The 23,727-nt window shown below is 45.2% G+C and overlaps 1 protein-coding gene across 7 annotated transcripts in view; it reads left to right on the top strand.

The window, feature by feature from the left end:
• The window catches only part of LOC130295869 (photoreceptor outer segment membrane glycoprotein 2-like), a 65,207-nt gene that overhangs the window by 26,326 nt on the left and 15,154 nt on the right, over positions 1-23,727 (top strand). For 4 of the 7 annotated variants that reach the window (XM_056547136.1, XM_056547135.1, XM_056547140.1 and 1 more), the window contains exons 2-3: positions 14,136-14,268; positions 18,767-19,391. In XM_056547136.1, coding sequence (XP_056403111.1) covers positions 18,811-19,391 — 581 coding nt within the window. In that variant the 5' untranslated portion in view covers positions 14,136-14,268; positions 18,767-18,810. The other 3 variants (XM_056547141.1, XM_056547138.1, XM_056547137.1) reach the window with 3 other exon arrangements.

Here is a 23,727-nt window from a genome sequence, read left to right as displayed (position 1 = left end):
CGAGAAGAGTGCGGGGACACGCTGGAAAGCATGGACCACTTCCTGCTTCATTGTCCCTTTAACATAGGGGTCTACAACAGGGTGGGCGCTTCCATCGGCTGGAGTCAACTTGCCGGCCTTGCCTATCCGGAGTGGGCTTATGGGGCATTCAGGAACCTGGGTGGCCGAGATCGGGGCACTTTATTTTTAGTCAGTTTAGTGGTTAGGTACTACACGTGGAACGCACGGTGCTTAGTGTCGACCCAACAGAAAATCCTCTCCGAGGTGGAGGTCTGTAGGAACATCACTGGTGACCTCGGGAAGATCAGGTCTTTGGAGTATGGCAGTCTTGGTACCAGTAGGGCTTCTCTCCTGTGGAGAGGTTTCTCATTTCATGTGCCCTAGGTACTAAACCTTTTGGGTAGAGTACCTTTTATTTTTGGTTAGGGGCAGTGTTATAGGGGTAGAGATAGGGTGAGGGTAGGGTCAGATTTATTGTAGGGATAGAATTAGGGAGAATTGTAGGGGGAGTTAGGGAAAGAGTATAAAATGATTTATGTATCAGGTCTGCCATCCTTCTCCCTGGTGGTGGGCTGATGCATGTGCACATTAGCTTTTTGTTTTGTTTTCAATTTACATGGTATGAAGGGCTTACAGGCAACCAAACTTGGGCCTAAAGGGTGTGGTGGTTCAGAATGTATAAGTTTGTATATAAGTTGGTTGGGAGGAGTGTTAGGTGGGGAGGGTGTATTTGTGGGTGGTGGTTTTGTGGTGTTTTGGGGTACTGACATGGGTCAGTTAAGGACTGGACTTTGAGAACTGTATGGACGGTATGGACTCTGACCCATGTACAGGAGGGGTGGTGTGGGTGAGGGGACAGTTTTAGTGTAGGTGTTTTCCGTTGTTTTCTGTAGTATATTTTTGTGTATTTTCAGTAAGTTTTGTATATATTGTGTTTTGTATATATTGGGCTTTGTATTTATATTGTTTTATATTATATAGTGTATAGTGCAGTCGGGCCAGTAGTTAAGTAGTGTCATATGTGTTTATGTGTATGTATATGTGTGCGTTTATGTGTATGTATATATATATATGTATGTATATGTATGTGTATGCTTGCGTATATGCATGTATACATGTTTGTGTATAAAATTTTATATTTTATTTTTTCCTCCTTGGGGGGGCTGCTCCCCTCCGGTGTCTCTGTTCTCCTCGCCTCCGGCTTCGCGGTCTCGCTTTTCGGCGGTGTTGTCCTTTTCTTCGGTTGTGGCTTGCTATTTTTGGGTCCGGCTCTCGCCGGTTTCTGGGCCGCGCGCAGATCCTCTCTGGCCGTCCTCGGCTCCTTGCCGTGCTGGGCGTGCTTCGCGGGCCTTGCGGCCGTGCGGGGGCGGTGCATGGGGCTGGGCTCTTTGGGCCCTCTCTCCGGCCGCGCTGCTTTTCCCTGCCCTTCTTTCACCGGTGGATCTCTGGCTATGAGGCAGAGTGTTATTTATTAGCAAGTTGTGCTGAAATATTTTTTTTTTACTTTTTTTATTTTTTTTTTTATTTTTTCCCCTGGGTAAGGGTCATTTTTGAGTTACAGCCAAGTTGTGCTACCTTTATGTTCCTTTTCTTTTGTTTTATAGCCAAGTCATGCTTATTTTATGTTTTATATATTTTTATAAGCCAAGTTGGGCTATTTTTATGTACTTTTTGGAATGCGTGTTTGAGTGTGATATTTAGTTTTTTGGTATGTGAAAAAAGTAAAAGTATATTTTAGTAAATTTGGGCTGGCCGGTTAGGCAGATTTTGTTTTTGTAATTTTATTTATGTTATGTTTGTTATAGCTGGTTAAGCTTGTTTTTGTTTTATGTTTTGTATCAGATTTGTTTTTCATTTTTATAATAAAAAGAGTTACAGCTCCCATCAGGGTGTGTGCGGGTGTGTCTCCTGAGAGTTCCAGCAGAGCAGAGCCAAGCAGAGTTTTCCAACAAGCTTTCCCCAGGTTTGTGGCAGATTCCTGGGGAAGAAGCTCCTGCAATGGAGCCTCGTGGCTCCACTCCCCGTTCCAGGCTGGCGGGAAGTGGAGTGAAAACTTCGACAGCCATTGTTCCGGCCGGGAGAAGATCAGGCAGAGTCTGCAGCAATGCAGGCTCTGCTACCCAGGCTACGGGTGCCAGCCAGAGATCCACTGGTGGAAGAAAGGCACGGAAAAGCAGTGTGGAGATGTGGTCGGAGAGTGGGCCCGGCGAGTCCAGTTCCACGTACTGCTCCCGCATGGCCGCAAGGTTTGCGGAGTACGAGCAGCGCGGCAAGGAGCTGAGGATGGCCAGAGAGGATCTGCGTGCGACCCAGAGTCTGATGAGTACAGGATCCAGAAAGAGCAAGCCAGAACTGAAGAAGAGGATAACATCGCTGAAGGGCGAGATTGTGAAGCTGGAGGCGAGGAGAGCGGAGATACTGGAGGGGAGCGGTCTCTTCAAGGAGAAGCTGATCAACAGCAATCGGTTTGCCGCCACGAAATCCCCAGGTAAGGTGGAGGTGGATGATGGGGAGAGTAGTGGCGGCGAAGATAGTGAGGATGGTGGTGAAGAGGAGAAGATGGAGGAAAGTGTGGGAGTTGTAGCTACTCCAGGTGACACCCAGACCCAGGACAGCTACATTGAGGCTGGACAGGTGGCACTTCCGCCAAGCGAGAGTGAGGAGGATGACGTGGAGGGTGAGGCTGGGGGTCTGCTGAGGGCAATTGTGATGCAGGAGTCCCCAGCCCACCTCCAGAATTTCACCTTTGGGGACGAGGAGTGTGAAGATGTGGTGGTCAAGCAGAGGTCCAAAAAAAGGAAGACCAAGGAGACAGTACAATATGTATTTGTCCCTTTCCAGCAGTCTGGGCCAGCTGCAAAGCTGGTTCAGGCTGCGGGCTCCCCCAAACTGCCAGACCCCGTTCCTGTGGTGGAGCGGGGCCAGCACGGGGAGTACAGTAAGGCGTCAGGAAAGGCTAAGGGCGCAATAGTTGTGAAGCCCACCCATCCTGTCGGTAGGGAAGGGCAGGATGGGCTCATGCCGGGCAGCTCTGGCACTGCAGGACCGCCCCAGGGTGGCAGGGGGCGTGTCCAAGTGCCAGAGGCAAGTTATGCTGCCGTGTGCTCGGGGGGCGGTTCCCCGAGTACTGTGGGCACTACTGGCGCCGCGGGGCACTCCCCTGTGAGGGGGGGGGAGTGTCCGGGCGCCAGAGAGCGTTGTGTCTGTGTGCTCGGGGGGCGGTCCCCCGAGTACAGTGTGTTCTGCGGGCACTGCAGGGCACTCCCCTGTGAGGGGGAGGAGTGTCCCGGTGTCGGGATCAGTGTCCGGCAATGGCGCCGTGGGAGGAGCTGGGGTGCTCTCGGTGGGGCAGCCCCAGACTCAGGAGGCACCATTGATCATTCAGAAGGAGGAGCCATCATCATCAGCAGCAGCCAAGCCGGAAAAAAAGACTGTAATTAAGCCAGCGGTACTACAAATCCCAGCCAGCCCAGAATCAGTTAGGCAGGGTATGAGTGAGAATGCTGAGTGTAGTAGTGTTGTGGATGAGAGGAGTGTCAGTGGAGTGAATGTTGGTGGGAGTAGTGGTATGAATGGAATAAAGGATGATGTGAGTGGTGGTGTGAGAGAAGGTGTGAATGGTGGTTCTGGGTCTGGGTCTGGCCCGGCTGCCCCCCCGGCAGTGACTGCTCCTAGGAGCTATGCTAATGTCGCTGCCGGGGGTCCAGGGGGGTCCCCGTCTCCGTCCGTCCCCGGGGGTTACTTGCAACAGCGCCTCCTGGAGGCTCTGCGTAGGGGAGACAGGTCGATCCAGGTAGAGGGAAGGGATGAGGTCGACCTGTCTTTCTGGATAGAGAGGCACGGTTTGGGGGCTTTCCGAGAGCAGAATGGGGAGGTGGTCTGGTCCCTCCCGACAACCGGGCAGGACAATAACCGCAGGAATGTGGTCCGTCTGATTTGGAGGGGTGAGGATGCGTGCCCACCTCGCGCTAAAGTGGTTGAGCTCCTCCTCCAGATGGAATTCAGGGCGAGTGACATCTTTGCCCTGATCCACCCCTACGGTACGTCCGAGTTTGACGTCAGTTTCGTTCGGCCAGAGGGTCTCGAACTCTTCTGGTCAAACTACGAGGTGGCGAAGAACGAGCCCGGCTGGCGGGATTTTGCCGTAAAGGCAATTTCCCGTCAGAACTCGGTCAAGAAGGTGACCGTTTTGACCCGTAACGAGTCACTTTCTTGCTACGACATCATGACCTGGCTCGGTCGGTATGGGGATGTGACGGACATGCCCAAGAAAAACATTGATGAGCACGGGATCTGGTCCGGGGCCTGGACGTTTTCCGTCAAACTCAGGCGTTCAGGGAGTACGGTTGCCCACATTCCGTCAGCCGCCTTCCTTGGACGTGACAGGATCCAGGTCTTCTACCAGGGGCAGCCTAAGGTCTGTCACAGGTGCGGTAGCCCCACCCATTTTAGCGCAGCTTGTACTGTACAGGTCTGTGCTTTGTGTGGTGGGGTGGGTCATCTGGCCGCATCCTGTAGGCAGATCCGCTGCCATCTGTGTGGTGTCCTCGGGCACCCTTTCAGCCGTTGTCCTAGCGCCTTCGCCCGTGCGGCGGCCGCTCCGGCTGGGGAGAGCTGTGAAGTTGCCTCGGCTGGAGAGGGTACGAGCAGGGATGGGGGCGCACCAGGGCTAGTGAGGAAGAAGGGCCCCGCCAAACTAAGGCGGGAGGAAAATCGGAGGAGGAGTAGGGAGCAGGAGAGTGCCCAAGTGACGGGGGTAGCTCCGGCCCCTGCTCCTGAAGCTGGCCCTGAAATGACTGAAGCCCTGGAGGAGGACGTGCTGGATGAGGAGGTCAGGAGACTGGGCGAAGAGGAAGGCAATATGGCCGACTCTTCCGATTCCTCCCACTATGAAAGTGTGGATGAGGAGAGTGTAGAGAAGGCCAAAAAGAAAGACAAGGGCAAAAGGAAAGGGAGAAAGAAGAGGTCCAAGCCCTCTCTCCCTCGTACTGCGGGCCGGGTCCAAAGCGGAAGCCTGACTGCCCCCCCTCTGGTTGACCTGTCAAACCGGTACCTCGTCCTTGATAACATCTCCTCCCCCTCCTTGGAGGGGGAAGGTGAGGGCGAGGTGCCTAGGGAGAGAGAGCCTCTGGGGGGAACTGGGCCCTGTCCTGTTGAGGCACCTTCCTCAGAGGGCAGGGCTAGACCGGGGTCGGACGGAGACGGGGACCATATGGACCAGAGTGAGTCCAAAAAAAGGGGTAAAAGCGGTCCTGCCCTTTCTTCTTCTTCTGGGGATGAGGGCACGAAGAAGAAGGGGAAGAAGAAATAAAGGTGAGGCCATCTAACTTAATCACCCATGATGGCGGCACTCACCCCATTGACGCTGGCATCCATTAACTGTGCCAGCATAAAGTCTGATACGGCTAGATTTGCAGCCTTTGATTTTCTCGGCCGTGTTGAAGCCGACATTTTGTATCTGCAAGAGACCAGGTTGTCAGATTCAGCCTCCCTGGTAAAAGCCAGAAGAGAGTGGAGGTGCGGTCCCTCCCACTGGTCTCTTGCGGCTGAGCCGTATAGTGGGGTGGCGGTCCTTTTTACCGCTCCGGTTGAATGCCGACGGGTTATTGAGTTAGAAATGGGGAGGTACCTGATCTTAGATGTCCTCATGAAGGGGCAAGAGCTCCGGCTCATTAACATCTACGCCCCACAAACCAAGTGGGGCCGCAAAGATCTCTTTATGAGGATTAAGCCCTTCCTTTTTACTAGCCGGCAAGTGATTTTTGGAGGGGACTTCAATAATGTCACGAGGTCCCAAGATAGGAGAGGTTCCAATGGTCCGCTGGCTTACGATAGCGTGGCCCTCAATAATATAGTTAGGGAAGCTCGCCTAGAGGACGCCCACATCCGGAGCCCCTCAGGCCACGTGGGTTTCACCTATCATCGAGGTAGCTGCAGGTCTAGGATAGACAGGTTTTATTTAAAGGAGGAAGCCGTCTCTTCCGCAGTGTCCGTGGTTGAGGTGGAATTCTCCGATCACTGTATGATTTTGTTTTCCTTGAATGTTTCAGAGACCCCCCGGATGGGTAAAGGTTATTGGAAGCTGAATTCGTCCCTCCTGGAGGAAGCGGAGATAAGACAGTCCTTTGAGGATTTTCTTCAGAGTCAGGTACCTTTACTGGACTTTTGTAGTAGTAAGTCAGAGTGGTGGGAGATATTCAAGAAGCGGGTTGCGGGGTTCTTCCGCCAGCTCTCGAGCCTCAGGTCCCTGAATAGGTACCGCCTGTATCAGGGTCTGAGGAGGAAACTCGAGCTCCTTGTCTCGACTGGAGGTAGCCGGGAGGATATCTCCAGAGTGAAATCCTTGCTGATGGGGTGTCAGTACGATAGGCACGCATCTTTGGTTTTTGAGAGGGATTACGGGAGGTACCGCTCGCCCGACCCTTACAAGAACTGTAAGATGTCAGTGAGTAGTAAAGTGGTCTCAGGACTGATTGATAGTTCGGGATCTCTGAATCGGTCCAGATCAGGGATCCTGGAGGTCGTCAGATCCTTCTACTCGCACCTCTTGGGAAGGAAGGATCTAGATCGAGACGGGATGTCGGCTTTCCTGGCTGAAACTATTCCTGAGCCAGGGGTAGACCCCTCTCTTGATGTTTTGGCAGAAGAAATCAGGGAAGAGGAAGTGAGACTGGCGATCGAGGGGCTCGCCCCCAAGAAGTCGCCAGGTCCGGATGGCTTAACATCCGAGTGGTACAGGACCTTTAAGGAGTCTTTAGCTCCCCTCTTGACTGAGGTATTCAATGAGTGTCTCTCCTCGGGCACTCTACCAAAGTCAATGAGGAGGTCAGCCCTGATTCTTCTGTCAAAGGGTAAAGATCCTAGCCGGATTGAGAATTGGAGGCCCATAGCTCTTCTCAATACGGACAGAAAGCTTCTGGCCAAGATACTGTTTAATCGGTTGGTGAAATTTGCACCCCGGCTCCTTTCGGGGGCCCAGCACTGCTCTGTTCCAGGCCGAAGCACCTTAAGTGCTGTCCTCAGTGTCAGGGAGGCAGTGGAGCGGAGTAGTGCGGGTCTCTGGAAGGGGTACATGCTGTCCTTGGATCAGGCCAAAGCATTTGATCGGGTGAACCACGAGTACCTCTGGTCCGTCCTCCTGAGATATGGCTTAGCGAGTACTTTTGTGAATTGGCTTGTCACCTTATATGCAGGGGCAGAGAGTTTCCCGCTGGTGAACGGTTGGTCTGGCCGCTCTTTTGAGGTGGGGTCCGGAGTCCATCAGGGTTGTCCTTTGAGCCCGCTGTTATACGTGTTCGCAATCGATCCCTTCGTCCGGAGGGTAGATTGTGGGCCGTTGGCAGGAGTCGGGATGACTCTGGCGAAGCCGGATGTCGCCCAGAGAGTAGTGGCGTACGCTGATGATGTCACTATTTTCGTCTCCTCACGGGAGGAGGTCGATGTGGTGATGTCAGAGGTGGACCGCTACTCGGAGGCATCCGGGTCCAAGATCAACCGGGATAAGTGTGAAAGTCTCTGGCTGGGAGGGGGAGATCCCACGTTTGATCTCCCTGACACCCTTCCAGGGCTCCAAGAGTCAGCAAAAATTCTGGGCATCACATTCGGCCAGGATGATTATCCCACCAAAAACTGGGACGGTAAGCTCCAGGATGCCACTCAGAGGGTGAACCAGTGGAAGGGTTGGTCTATGACCCTCAGGGAAAGGGTACACCTGATCAAATCGTACCTGCTCCCCTTGTTTATCTATCTGGGCAGTGTATGTATCTTACCAGAGGCTTACTACACTAGGGTCTACAGCCTGTTTTTCCAACTGTTATGGGGGAACAGGTTGAACCTAGTCAAGAGGGAGGTTACGTACCGCACGAGGAGACTAGGGGGTTTATCTATGGTAAACCCCGTGGTGTTCTTAACGAACACCTTCTTGAAAGCCAACATTGCAAACCTCTGGAAAGAGAGGGCTCCTCCGTGGGTACTCTCCTGCAAGGAGTGGTTTCGGCCTTTCTTCCAGGAATGGGAGACAGGAGGGCAAGTGAAGGACCTCCGTACACCACATGGATATCTTCCGGCTTACGCTACCCCGACTCTGAAGGCGATACGTCGGTGGGGTCTGGGAGTGTGGGAGATCAGGACCCAGTCAAGGCAGTTCCTTGACAAACGGGTTCTGTTGACCCACTTCCAGAAGCCTCTGGCGCTCAGGGACTGCCCAGGTCGGGATCTGAGGGAGGGGTTGTATCTTTTAAACATGAAAAGGATCCCCCAGAAGTTTTGGGACTTGGCCTGGCGCTGCTTTCAGGGGAAGCTATGTGTAAAGGACAACCTGAAGTACAGGAACTCTGATGACCGGGGATGTCCCCGAGAAGAGTGCGGGGACACGCTGGAAAGCATGGACCACTTCCTGCTTCATTGTCCCTTTAACATAGGGGTCTACAACAGGGTGGGCGCTTCCATCGGCTGGAGTCAACTTGCCGGCCTTGCCTATCCGGAGTGGGCTTATGGGGCATTCAGGAACCTGGGTGGCCGAGATCGGGGCACTTTATTTTTAGTCAGTTTAGTGGTTAGGTACTACACGTGGAACGCACGGTGCTTAGTGTCGACCCAACAGAAAATCCTCTCCGAGGTGGAGGTCTGTAGGAACATCACTGGTGACCTCGGGAAGATCAGGTCTTTGGAGTATGGCAGTCTTGGTACCAGTAGGGCTTCTCTCCTGTGGAGAGGTTTCTCATTTCATGTGCCCTAGGTACTAAACCTTTTGGGTAGAGTACCTTTTATTTTTGGTTAGGGGCAGTGTTATAGGGGTAGAGATAGGGTGAGGGTAGGGTCAGATTTATTGTAGGGATAGAATTAGGGAGAATTGTAGGGGGAGTTAGGGAAAGAGTATAAAATGATTTATGTATCAGGTCTGCCATCCTTCTCCCTGGTGGTGGGCTGATGCATGTGCACATTAGCTTTTTGTTTTGTTTTCAATTTACATGGTATGAAGGGCTTACAGGCAACCAAACTTGGGCCTAAAGGGGGTGGTGGTTCAGAATGAATAAGTTTGTATATAAGTTGGTTGGGAGGAGTGTTAGGTGGGGAGGGTGTATTTGTGGGTGGTGGTTTTGTGGTGTTTTGGGGTCCTGACATGGGTCAGTTAAGGACTGGACTTTGTGAACTGTATGGACGGTATGGACTCTGACCCATGTACAGGAGGGGTGGTGTGGGTGAGGGGACAGTTTTAGTGTAGGTGTTTTCCGTTGTTTTCTGTAGTATATTTTTGTGTATTTTCAGTAAGTTTTGTATTGTGTTTTGTATATATTGGGCTTTGTATTTATATTGTTTTATATTATATAGTGTATAGTGCAGTCGGGCCAGTAGTTAAGTAGTGTCATATGTGTTTATGTGTATGTATATGTGTGCGTTTATGTGTATATACATGTGTATGTATATATATATATATATATATATATATGTGTATGTATGTGTATGCTTGCGTATATGCATGTATACATGTTTGTGTATAAAATGTTATATTTTATTTTTTCCTCCTTGGGGGGGCTGCTCCCCTCCGGTGTCTCTGTTCTCCTCGCTTCCGGCTTCGCGGTCTCGCTTTTCGGCGGTGTTGTCCTTTTCTTTGGTTGTGGCTTGCTCTTTTTGGGTCCGGCTCTCGCCGGTTTCTGGGCCGCGCGCGGATCCTCTCTGGCCGTCCTCGGCTCCTTGCCGTGCTGGGCGTGCTTCGCGGGCCTTGCGGCCGTGCGGGGGCGGTGCGTGGGGCTGGGCTCTTTGGGCCCTCTCTCCGGCCGCGTCTCCGCGCTGCTTTTCCCTGCCCTTCTTTCACCGGTGGATCTCTGGCTGTGAGGCAGAGTGTTATTTATTAGCAAGTTGTGCTGAAATATTTTTTTTTTTTCCTTTTTTCCCCTGGGTAAGGGTCTTTTTTGAGTTACAGCCAAGTTGTGCTACCTTTATGTTCCTTTTCTTTTGTTTTATAGCCAAGTCGTGCTTATTTTATGTTTTATATATTTTTATAAGCCAAGTTGGGCTATTTTTATGTTCTTTTTGGAATGCGTGTTTGAGTGTGATATTTAGTTTTTTGGTATGTGAAAAAAGTAAAAGTATATTTTAGTAAATTTGGGCTGGCCGGTTAGGCAGATTTTGTTTTTGTAATTTTATTTATGTTATGTTTGTTATAGCTGGTTAAGCTTGTTTTTGTTTTATGTTTTGTATCAGATTTGTTTTTCATTTTTATAATAAAAAGAGTTACAGCTTCCAGCAGATCTTTATTACTTTTATTTGTAAGGATTTGCTTTATCTATATTAATTATCTACCGTATTTTTCGCCGTATAAGACGCACTTTTTCTTCCCCAAAACTGGGGGGGGAAAGTTGATACGTCTTATATGGCGAATACATCCCTATCGGGTCGGTCCCTGCGGCCATCAACGGCCGGGACCCGCGGGTAATACAGGACATCACCGATCGCGGTGATGCCCTGTATTAACCCTTCAGACGCGGCGATCAAAGCTGACCGCCGCGTCTGAAGCAAAAGTGACAGTAACCCGGCTGCTCAGTCGGGCTGTTCGGGACCGCCGCGGTGAAATCGCGGTGTCCCGAACAGCTTACAGGACACCGGGAGGGACCTTACCTGCCTCCTCTGTGTCTGCTCCGTGCCGGGATCCCCTGCATGGCCGGCGCTCTCCTTCGACGTCATCACGTCTTCGCCCACGCCGTCCCGTCATCCAATAGGAGCGGCGTGCGTAGCGAAGTGATGACGGCGACAGAGAGCGTGGATCCCGGGGAAGATGATGTCCGGAGCGTCGGGGACACCCCGGGGACGCGGCGACAGCGATGGAGCGACATCCAGGGCAGCGGTGACGGGTCCGGAGCGGCGGGGACACATGAGTATTACCTCCTATACCAGTGGTCTTCAACCTGCGGAACTCCAGATGTTGCAAAACTACAACTCCCAGCATGCCCGGACAGCCGTTGGCTGTCCGGGCATGCTGGGAGTTGTAGTTTTGCAACATCTGGAGGTCTGCAGGTTGAAGATCACTGTTGGGTGCAGAATCTTTTTTTCTAGATTTTGCACCTTTAAAATTGGGTGCGTCTTATATGCCGGTGCGTCCTATAGGGCGAAAAATACGGTATAATTCTAAACTACTGCATCATGCCAAATATAATAATGCCACTGTAATAGCCAAACCGTATACCATAAACCTAATATTGTACTGTTACAGGTGTCCCTATAGGCCCCCTCCTTATCTTTCTCTATGCCAGTACAGCTAAGGCTTCTTTCCCACTGCCATTAGGACACAGCAGTGTGACGGACATCGGGGGAGACGGGGAGAATAGCGGGAGAAGAAAATACTGCTTGCGCAGTCTTCTTCTCCCGCTACTCCCACTACAAAATAACGGCGCCCAACGGACCCCCATTATAGTAAATGGGATCCATCGGGACCCATTATTGCCCGTTGTGCCCCGTCCCCATAACGTCCGTTAAAGGCTGTTTAGGGGTGGGACACAACGGCAGTGTGAAAGTAGCCTAAAACCTCGACTATGAAGGATAGTATTATATATATCGTTACCGAACTTCCTGAAGTCATGATGTTGTTCTAGGGGCCTATGTGGTCCTGGCAGACAATCTTATGAGAGACTTATGTAATTTTTACGGGGATATCAGTGGTAGAGACTTTTCTTTGTTAGTTGTTGGCATACTGTTATGTGGCATCAATTGCAGACACTATTGTTAGGGGCATCTGTAATATTTTTGTCACTTCTTATATTAGCATACAGATGACCTTGCTTCTCATTCATGAGCAAGGCTTATGCTGATTGTTAAAGGGGTACTCCGGTGGAAAACTTTTTTTTATTTTTTTATTTATTTTTTTATTAACTGGTGCCAGAAAGTTAAACAGATTTGTAAATTACTTCTATTAAAAAATCTTCCTCCTTCCAGTACTTATTAGCTGCTGAATACTACAGAGGAAATTCTTTTCTTTTTGAAACACAGAGCTCTCTGCTGACATCATGACCACAGTGCTCTCTGCTGCTATCTCTGTCCATTTTAGGAACTGTCCAGAGCAGCATATGTTTGCTATGGGGATTTTCTCCTACTCTGGACAGTTCCTAAAATGGACAGAGATAGCAGCAGAGAGCACTGTGGTCATGATGTCAGCAGAGAGCACTGTGTTCATGATGTCAGCAGAGAGCTCCGTGTTTCAAACGGAAAATAATTTCCACTGTAGTATTCAGCAGCTAATAAGTACAGGAAGGATTAAGATTTTTTTAATAGAAGTAATTTACAAATCTGTTTAACTTTCTGGCACCAGTTGATAAAAAAAATAAAATAAAATAAAATAAAAAGGTTTTCACTGGAGTACCCCTTTAAACTAAGGCAACATTTTACTTCTTTTCCTTCAAGGTTTTTTTTTTCCAATAAAAGGTGGAATATTCAAATTATTATCCTATCAGTATATAAAAGTGTAATTTGGCACCACCTGCTGGTAAAGTCCCCTCAAGTCAGGAGCAACTTAAACAAATAGAAAAAAACAGGACTGCACTCACCATCCAAGTGAACTTTATTTTCAAGCATGCGACAACATCAGAGACATGCCCAGGTGGAGGCGGGGAGCACAGCTGGGACAGACTGTTTCACGCTATCAGCGCTTCTTGAAGCCGGTGTTCAAGTCAGGAGCAAGTCATCCCTTTTAAGCTAGGGTTCACACTTTGCATATTTCACCAAGAAAACCTGCAATAAAGTATAATGATTATGAATGGGCCTTCCCAAAATGTAATTTATATGCTGTTGTAAAAACACACAATTGCTGCTGATTTTCTAATTCCTAGCGTGCCCTATCTGTTGAATATTGCACCAAAAAAGATAAAATCCATGGTCATGTCTGACCAAATTTAAAGGGGTATTCCAGGCAAAAACTTTTTTTTTTTATATATCAACTGGCTCCGGAAAGTTAAACAGATTTGTAAATGACTTCTATTAAAAAATCTTAATCCTTCCAATAGTTATTAGCTTCTGAAATTTTCTGTCTAACTGCTCAATGATGATGTCACGTCCCGGGAGCTGTGCATGATGGGAGAATATCCCCATAGGAGCTGGACAGCTCCCGGAATGTGAGTCATCAGAAAGCAGTTAGACAGAAAACAGCAACTCAACTTCAGAAGCTAATAACTAGTGGAAGGATTAAGATTTTTTAATAGAAGTAATTTACACATCTGTTTAACTTTCCGGAGCCAGTTGATATATAAAAAAAAAGTTTTTGCCTGGAATACCCCTTTAATTCCTTTAGTTTTGTAAAAGTCTTTCTAGGTGTTCTGATTCAATGGAGACATCTGGAATTGAAATTTGCATTGGGGATCAGAACACTTGGAAAAGGGTGCAGAGGGGATGGAGGCAGGGAAGCTGGGTATGCCGGGTCCCGCCTCCATTGCGCAAAGCCGGCCATTTCCAGATTAGTAATGCCGGCTAATACAACGTGTACTGTATCTCAGGACCCATGGATCTGGGTATATGATACCATATTGTAAGCCGTTTCGCCCACACTATAACCCCATGTATTGGGTTAAGTGCAGGTGTACCCACTGTCCAAAGGATAGGGGATAAGATGCCTGATTACGGGGGGGGGGGGGGGTCCGGCCGCTGGGTCCCCCGCAATCTCTGGGCCGGAACCCTTGCGTTTTGAACATCACTCCACGCCCCCTCCATTCATGTCTATGGGACGGGGCGTGATGGCCATCACGCCCCCTCCCATAGGCATGAATGGAGGGGGCATGGGGTGTTCTCACGACCACTGATGCCCAAAGCCAGCGTTCTAAACATAATGTTCAGAACGCCGGGGTGCGGGGCCGGAGTTGGCACCACAAACTTGATTTTTACATCGGGATGAATATATCTGTGTGTCACGTCACCGATGATATTATTGGAATACACTGTATAGACTGAGTATATTGCAAAAGCTCTTCAGTAAAGCAGCACCTAATATCAGAGAAGTGTAATCGCCCATCGCATATCCTATTTAGCAAAGTGCTTTGCAGCATCTACCATAAGGAGCACCATTAAATCTGTAAGCCATTATTAGTCCAGCAGGGATTACAGCAGCCGGGCTCTTCACTCTACAAAGCTTTATCTTATGTTTTCTGCTCCCGAAGACTAAGAATCTTCCCAAACCTTGGCGGGACCACATAAGCTTAATGTCCCCTAGCATCTTAACCAGGACATAGACCGGAGTCCACTGCTTGGGATATAGGAAACAGAGAATCACTTCATGTAACGGTAATACAGGTGAGTGTTTTTATTACAGAACCCAGCACTCACCGGTAATGCTAAATCATGTGTATTAATTGCGCCATAGTAGAAATCATAACATGAAGGACGCGTTTCGGCATGTTGCCTTCCTCAGCTTGCTGCCTATAGGCAGCAAGCTGAGGAAGGCAACATGCCGAAACGCATCCTTCATGTCAGGATTTCTACTATCCATCAATAAATCCACATGATTTAGCATTACTGGTGAGTGCTGGGTTCCTTATTCTATATACTGGCTTATTCCCACCTCTTGCGTGGTGCACGAGGTGGGAATAAGCCAGTATATAGAATAAGGAACCCAGCACTCACCGGTAATGCTAAATCATGTGGATTTATTGATCCGTAGTGCCGACCTGATCATTTCCATATCAAGTGTTTTTATTACGACATAACATGGCGCTAGCCCGGTAAAACTTGTAAATATATCTATCCAAGTCCACCGCAACACTTCAAGAATTGTGATAAAAGAAGGTTCTGGAGAGGCCCAAAATGTCACCTATACCACAATTCCTGGAGTGCTGTGGAGAAATAGCTTGTGGAATCTTACATGGGACCTTGACCCATACACCTTTGAATGTGCTGCTGTTCCTTGTTTGGTATTTATCTATCTTTCTTACTATCTATCTATCTTTCTTTCTTACTATCTAATCTATCTTTCTTTCTTTCTATCTATAATATCTATCTCTCTATCTTTCTTTCTTACTATCATATCTCTATCTTTCTTACTATCTATCATATCTCTATCTTTCTTTCTTACTTTCTACATATCTATCATATCTATATCTTTCTTTCTTTCATACTATCTATCAATCATATCTCTATCTATCTTTCTTACTACCTATCTATTTATCATATCTATTTTTCTTTCTTTCTTACTATCTATCTATCATATCTTTCTTTCTTACTATCTATCTATCATATCTATCTTTCTTTCTTACTATCTATCATATCTATCTATCAGGGACGTGCTCAAACATTTGGGGGGGGCAGGGGCTGTAAATAAATAAAAAAAGGGCACTTCTTATAATTATTTATATAAATGCCCACATAATGATGCCAGACTGCCCAGGGCACTTATAGGAGGAACATCAAAAGGGCAGGGGCTCAAGCCCCCTTTCTAGTCAACCTGTGCACATCCCTGCTATCTATCTCATCTATCTATCTCATATCTATCTCATCTATCTATCTATCTATCTCATATCTATCTCATCTATCTATCTCTATTTATATATCTCATATATATATATATATATATATATATATATATGTATATCATATCTATCTATCTCATATCTAACTATCTATATATCTATCTCATACCTATCTATCTCATATCTATCTCATATCTATCTATCTATCTCATATCTATCTATCTCTTCTCTATCTATCTCCTATCTATCTATCTCCTATCTATCTATCTCTTCTCTATCTATCTCATATCTATCTATCTCCTATCTATCTATCTCTTCTCTATCTATCTCTTCTCTATCTATCTCTTCTCTATCTATCTCTTCTCTATCTATCTCTTCTCTATCTATCTCTTCTCTATCTATCTCATATCTATCTATCTCATATCTATCTATCCATCTATCTACCACAAGGATCCATGCAGCACACTAGGCGAAAAATAAAGTGAAAAGTGACATTTATATCTTATTCAAACAAAGAGTATAATGTCCGGCACTGCTGCTGATATTCTCACGTATTTGGACTAAGGGACGTGTTGGAGTGTTCCCCGAAGTGTTGGTGGTGCTCTGACTATGAGTAGCAAATCGCAAATCTTGAAGTAAAGAGGAGTAGTAGAAAAAGTCGGCAGACTCACCAAAGACTTCTTTTCCAGGGTAATTTCTTTATTTCATACTCACATATAAAAGGTGGATACAAAAGGTGGGAGAGGGATCACAGTGGGGGGTATTCACTGTCTGGCGACAGACAGTGAATACCCCCCACTGTGATCCCTCTCCCACCTTTTGTATCCACCTTTTATATGTGAGTATGAAATAAAGAAATTACCCTGGAAAAGAAGTCTTTGGTGAGTCTGCCGACTTTTTCTACTACTCCTCTTTACTTCAACATTTATATCTTAGTTTACATAGCAAAGTTCCAGCAGTCTCCCATTGCTATACTAAAGAACTTGAGAATGTCATCCGGAAGCGTCCCCATGCACATTATGGAATAAACAGCACTTTGTACTTTATATTTCCCCTGGTGTGCGGCATTGATCCTTGTGGTATTACACTGCACCCAGGACCACGGTCTTATATCTGCTCGCACACTCATAGGCTGGAATTATTTTCAATTATTCTATAAAGGTGGAGGGATAGGTGGCTCAACTATAGGTGGAAAATAGGGATATTGCCAGATGAGTAGTGATGTGGATAAGGTGGTGTATCTTATACAAGCTAGATTAAAATATACAGAAAATAGGGGGTAAACACTGTCCTCTAGTCTGGTCTTAAAGGGGTACTCCCCGGGAAAACATTTTCTTTTTAAATCAACTGGAGCCAGAATGTTAAACAGATTTGTAAATTACTTCTATTTAAAAATATTAATCCTTCCAGTAGTTATCAGCTGCTGTATGTTCGGGAGGAAGTTCTTTTCTTGTTAAATTCCCTTTCTGTCTGACCACAGTGCTCTCTGCTGACACCTCTGTCCATTTTAGGAACTGTCCAGAGCAGGAGCAAATCCCCATAGCAAACCTCTCCTGCTCTGGACAGTTCCTAAAATGGACAGAGGGGTCAGTAGAGAGCAGGGTGGTCAGACAGAAAGGAAATTCAAAAAGAAAAGAACTTCCTGTGGAGTATATAACAGCTGATAAGTACTGGAAGGATTAAGATTTTACAAATCTGTTTAACTTTCTGGCACCAGTTGATTATAAAGACTTTTTTTTCCAGGGGAGTATCCCTTTAAAGTATACTAGAATTTAAGGGATTTATTTTCTATTTTGTATTGATAAATAGTGAGAATGAGACCAAGTGAATTTATACACTTGGTCTCACTCTTACTATATATCAATACAAAATATAAAATAAATCACTTAAATTCCAGTATACTTTAAGACCAGACTAGAGGACAGTGTCCACCCCCTATTTTCTGTATATTCTCTAAAGGTGGTCATAAACATTAGATAAAAGCCGGCCTAACCCACTGACCTTGGAGGGATCATACACCTATCTAATACAGATCCCATGTAAAACAAACGAAGAGTAATTTTCACTATATAAGCAAGAAACTAGGCTGAGAAAATCAGAATTGGCCCTTGCACGTTGCTACATTACATGAAAGGGTCTTCAGAATTTTTGATCTCAGGATATCGTACATCACCGTCATTACAAATCAGCTTAAAGGGGTACTCCGCTGCACAGCGTTTGGAACAAAATGTTTCAAATGCTTAGAGCCAGCGTCGGGAGCTCTTGAAGTCATAGCCCCGCCCCCTCATAACATCACGCCTCGCCCACCTCAATGCAAGTCTATGGGAGGGGGCGTGACGGCTGTCACGCCCCCTCCCATAGACTTGCATTGAGGGGGTGGGGTGTGACGTCATGAGGGGGCTGGCTATGACGTCTTAAGCTCCCGGCTCTAAGTGTTCGGAACATTTTATTTTTTTGTTTCTATTTAAAATTTTTACATTTTTAGTATTATTTATAAAATAAAGTTATGGGGCTAAGTTCACACTGTGTAAAATGTCCCAATGTACTTTCATTTATGGCAATCTGCAAAAAGAAGGCCAAATAAATAATGCACATTTTTGCCGATTATGGACAAAAATGTGCATGTAAAATAAAATCTCAGGAAATTATGATATGTAAAAAGTTTTTTTTTTTTTAAATGTCAGTACAAGGGTTTTCCCTTGGATAATTATGAATATACACAGGATATGAACTTAAAGTCTGAGAGGTGCAGGTCCTACCTCTGTGACCCATACCTACTTGAAGAAGAGGAGTCACCAACCTGCCTGGAAAGGCAACCGCCGGATCAAGGCAGATATCTAGGTCATAGGAGGGAGTCTGACCAATAGGACCCCCACTGATCACAAAAACAGAAGTTAGTTGTCCACCAAGACAATGGACTGGCAGAGAGCATGTTTGGCCACCACTCCATTCATTGTCTATAGGACTTCTAAACATTGCTGAGTACAGCGCTAAGCAGTAGTGGTGACTAAGTATGCAGGAAAAAATGACCTTCATTCTCATGATCAGTGGGGGTCCCAATGATCGGATCCCCACTATTAGCTAGTTATCCCCTATCCTGTGTAAAGGGAATAACTTTTTCAATCTTGAGCTATTTACTACAATGAAAAGTTGTTAGGGACCCCCATTCTCCATATGCTATAAGTATTCAAAATGGTAATACCCTTTTCACAGACGTGCCCATAGAATATAAAAGGATTGGCATGCCATATTATTTCATTATGATGATAACATTTTAACACCTTATTATAACAACATCCTGTATCTCTGCTATTGTGTATCTATAGTGTGAAGACTATTGCCTACCTGCACTCGATTTCTTAAATACAAGATGGCAGTTCTTAAAGTAAAGTTCTCTAAGACAAGAAGGGGAAAATTAGCTCAAGTCTTATGGATTCTTAACTGGATCTCCGTGGTGACCGGACTTATTATTTTTAGCCTTGGTCTTTATTTGAAAATTGAAATCAAGAAGCGAAGTGAATTGATGTTGAGTGGAAACATCCAGTCGGTTCCCAACATGCTGATTGCTGTAGGTACCATAGCTTGTGTCATCAATTTCTTTGGTGGAAAGATCTGTTATGACTGTTCGGACGCAAATAAGTTTTCTAGATGGAAGCTGTTTATGTTACCCTATATAATCTGCACGTTTTTCTTCACATTCTGCGTCTTTGCTGGAGCCATTATGTGCTATACCATGAGAAATGAACTGGAGTCTGCTCTATATCGAGGACTCAAAGATGCTTTGAAGTATTACAAGGACACAGACATCCCGGGACGTTGTTTTCTAAAAACGACTATAGACATGCTTCAAATTGAGTTTCAATGTTGTGGGAACAATGGCTTCCGGGACTGGTTTGAAATCCAGTGGATATCTGGACGTTACCTGGATATGAGTTCCAAAGAGACCATAGAGTAAGTACAGCTGGCTCGTCAATCCTATCAAAATGACCTTTACTCTTCAACGAGAAATGTCATATTTATGGCATTTATTCAGATTCCAAGAGCAAGAGATGCTGGTGGTTATTAGATCACTTTCCTGGCTCATAGGGGGCAATCCAAATCCAAATTGGGGAAACATTTTTGAAGTTCAACATATACCTAAAACATTTAAAGTGGTTTATGATTCTTCAATGTTTTGTCTGCATTCAAGTTATGACCCATTAGACAAGATACGGTTTGTTTTTGGGTTGTTGTTTTTAATCCTCTCTTTTTAGATTTACTGCCTTTTCGTGTGGCTGCACATGTACCATCTATTATTGGTCAGTAGTTTTCTCTTTACATGCACTTTTATGGTGTTCACATCTTTCCTTATTTCTAAGAACTGGAGAATATGCAAAATTTCTGGTGTTACATAATAATTCATATAGAATTTAGCTCTTTATCAGGCCTGAGCAGCAGTGTAACTAAAATGTATGGGGCCCAGCAGCAAAATAAGATGACCGAAAATTAAAACAACAGCAAAAGTAGCAATAATTTTTATGTATAATAATATTGTATATTAGAGAACCTACCTTATGGTACCAGATAGCAGAAAACCACCAACTTGCTAGCTGCTTGCTACAAATTTACACCCGAATAAGCTCCCTTAACCCCTTGGACCCATAGCAGCTACCATGGCTATAGTTACACCCATGAACCATACATTATTGTTCTCAACATTTTAGGAAAGACTTGCTGTCATTAAGATAGATACTTTCTAGTTCAATGGTTTTTACTATGCTTTTTAAAATTTAATATAAATAAACATAAAACAGACATACAAAAGAAAATAACACATAAGATATATCTCTATTATTCCACCAACAAAAAAGGCCTAGCCAAATAGGAACAGCCACCACTGGTTTGTGAAAAATACATATATACCCACAAAAGAAAACCAGTAATGTAAAAAATAACACTTTATTTGACATATATGCAATTGACATACATTTAAAATGTAAAAAGATTTCAAATCAAGGCACCACGTAAACAACTGCAGAAAAAGTGGAGGGGGTATGGTAGATACAGGTACGTGTAGTTCAGGGATAGTACAAATATGAATATACTGATAGCAGAGATAAAAACAGAAGAAAACATCCACAAAACCAAAATACACAATAAATCAGTCAGTATGTAACATATGAGAGATATATTACAAAAATATAAATGCCAAAATTAGCACAGAGATACAAAAAGTAACATCCTGCCATGAACTGCCTACCTACCACCTCCAATCCCAACATACGTTGGGGTTGCAGGTGGTAGGTAGGCAGTGCATGGCAGGATGTTACTTTTTGTATCTCTGTGCTAATTTTGGCATTTATATTTTTGTAATATATCTCTCACATGTTATATACTGACTGATTTATTGTGTATTTTGGTTCTGTGGATGTTTTCTTCTGTTTTTATCTCTGCTATCAGTATATTCATATTTGTACTATCCCTGAACTACACGTACCTGTATCTACCATACCCCCTTCACTTTTTCTGCAGTTGTTTACGTGGTGCCTTGATTTGAAATCTTTTTACATTTTAAAAGTATGTCAATTGCATATATGTCAAATAAAGTGTTATTTTTTTTACATTACTGGTTTTCTTTTGTGGGTGTATATATAAGATATATCTCATATGTACTCAACTAAGTCACAAAGCTGTGTATAGTATACTCAGGAGTAATGAGTCTAAGGTAAGATCAATAATGAATATAAATAAAATGCACAACATCTAAAACAAATACTATAATATTAGTGCATGTTAGGAAAATAAAGGTAAGTATAGTATATGTTCACAGACAATTAAGTGGTAAAATAAGGTGAATAAGCCCATTCAGACCGTCTAGATTTAAAGGAAGAATAAGTGCCGTTTCCTGATGCAATAATTTTTCATATATATGAGTGGTATTAATCCCTAAGATAATTTCTACAATGACTGGAATAGTTTTGGATTTCCAATTACATAGGATTGCTAATCTAACTATAGAAGACATAATGCAAAAGACAGGCCTGCTAGATGAGGGAATTGTCTGTATGTTAAGGAATAAGAGTATTAGTTGAGGGGACCAGGAAATATTGATTTCCAAAATTTCTTTTAATAAATGTGTACAAGACGCCCAATAGGGGGTTATAGGTGGACATGACTGTGAAATGTGGAGAAGAGTCCCTTTTTTGCCGCAATCTCTCCAACAGACAGAAAAGGCATCAGGATAAATTTTTGCTAGTTTGGCTGCAGTACTCCAACAAATAAAAATCAGCTTCTTCTAGGAAGATAAATTCACACTGAGCGTACAGCTTACATTGAAGGTATTTACATGGGAAGATTTTCTGATGTAGACCTCCGACAGATGCTTCTAAAAGAATATATACATACTCTGTGTTTTGTTTTTTTGTCTTTTTGAAGGATGCCTCTGTATAGGAAAGCAGAAAAAAATAAAAAAGATAAAAGTAACACAAACAACTGCAGCTTAAAAAATGTGAAAGTATATATGCAGTGCATGCAGTGAAAACACAAGGGGGTACAGTGCCTCATAACCTAATGCTTGCTACCCTTGTCTGAAAGGTACAGGCTCATTAAAATTCCACACAAATACCTATATACTAATATTGGATGGTATACATAGAGAATAAAGTGCAATGTGCATACCAACGAGACAACAAAAAAGTATTTCCTCAATGTGGTAAAGAGATGGGTTGCTCTAACAAAACCCTGCCCCACGCGGATTGTTGGCCCCTTAGTTCAACTTCCTCATCATGTAACGTGAAGGTGGACATGGCTGTCAATAGTCTGTCAGGACATCATGGGGTTGTCTGCTGTCAGGAAATATCTAGGGTTTAGGTGTGGTGTATAAAACTTTCTGCTAGGATAATTTTTTTGTAAAAAAAAAAAAAAAAAGGACAAAATATTGATGTAGCTAACTACAACCATCAATGACTGAATGGAAGTGTTTTCTGTGAGCTCCCGCAACTCCCAAAGGGTAGGGGATAAGATGTCTGATAGTGGGGGTCCACTGGTAGTAGCCGTCACGCCCCCTCCCATAGACATGAAGAGAGGGGGCGTGGCGTGACGTTACGAACGCGGAAGCCCCAAGCTTCTGTGTTCTGGATGCTGCCGATGCAGGCTCGGAGATCACGGGGGTCCCCAGTGGTGGGACTACCACAATCAGACATCTTATCCCCTATCCTTTAGATAGGTGATAAGATGTTTTTCGGCGGGGTACCCCTTTAATTTGCAGATGACTCCGAAGAGTGCTGGGGCTAGATGCATCTTTTCACTCAACATTGCCAAAGCTTTTGACAGCATTGAGTGGAATTATCTGTTATGGGGCGCATAATGCTGACATAGTGGGATTCCGTTATGGTGGTATTGAGGAGCGCATAGCATTGTATGTGGATGATATGTTACTGTTTTTGGGAGATACTGAGAAATTGTTGGCTCCTGTTATGCACTTGATTTCTGATGTTCTTTTTCAGTCTTTATGCCACTGGACCCACTTCTTCCTGTCCCTCAGATTCCGATATCCAGGATACAGCTTGTCTCTTGCTTTAAATACTTGGGAATACAGATAACCCCATCTATCCATGATTATGTTTCCTGTAATCTGTTGCCTCTCCTAGATAAGAGTTCAAAGAAAATTTTAGTAAGGTGCATGCTGCCTTTGTCGGTGGTGGATTACCTGTGTGAAGTTGTCACCCCCATGTTCGCAAAAGAGGTGCCAACTTCACACAGGTTGGTGGGTTGTGCTAGTGCTAACCTGATGAAGATGGTGCTGAAGCCCCAATTGCTGTATGTTCTGCAAAATTCTCTGGTGTGGATTGCAATGTCATACTTTCAAAAGGATCCAGCGTCTCTTTATACAGTTAGTCTGGGGGACCGGTATGCCAGAATACAGCTAGAAACTTTGCAACGAGGCAAGGCATCAGGCCTGACACCTGGTTGTATTTTCTTGCCTCTCAAGTGCATCAATAAAGGGGGTGGACAGGTTCCTACATTTGGTCTCAAAGGGCCCATTGGTTATGGCTAAACATGGTGGTCTCATCGTGTACCTCTCCACATTCTGGAAACTGTTGCTCTTACGAGACCTCCTGACACTTTCAGCACTCTTATTTATTGTGCAAGGTTTGGGACAAAGCCATGGCTATGCTGGAATGAATGGTTCTAGGTTATGGGAGTGAAGGGAATGTGTAGACTGCAGCAGCTGTGTGTTGATGGTGCATTTTAATAATTTGAGAGTCTCCAGGCGGAGCTCAAGCTGCCGCATTCCTCCTTTTTTCGG

This window comes from Hyla sarda, chromosome 11, assembly GCF_029499605.1.
Source record: "Hyla sarda isolate aHylSar1 chromosome 11, aHylSar1.hap1, whole genome shotgun sequence".
Taxonomy (NCBI): Eukaryota; Metazoa; Chordata; class Amphibia; order Anura; family Hylidae; genus Hyla; species Hyla sarda.
The sequence above is the reverse complement of the archived record's forward strand: the minus strand, read 5'-3'. Positions and strand labels throughout refer to the sequence as shown.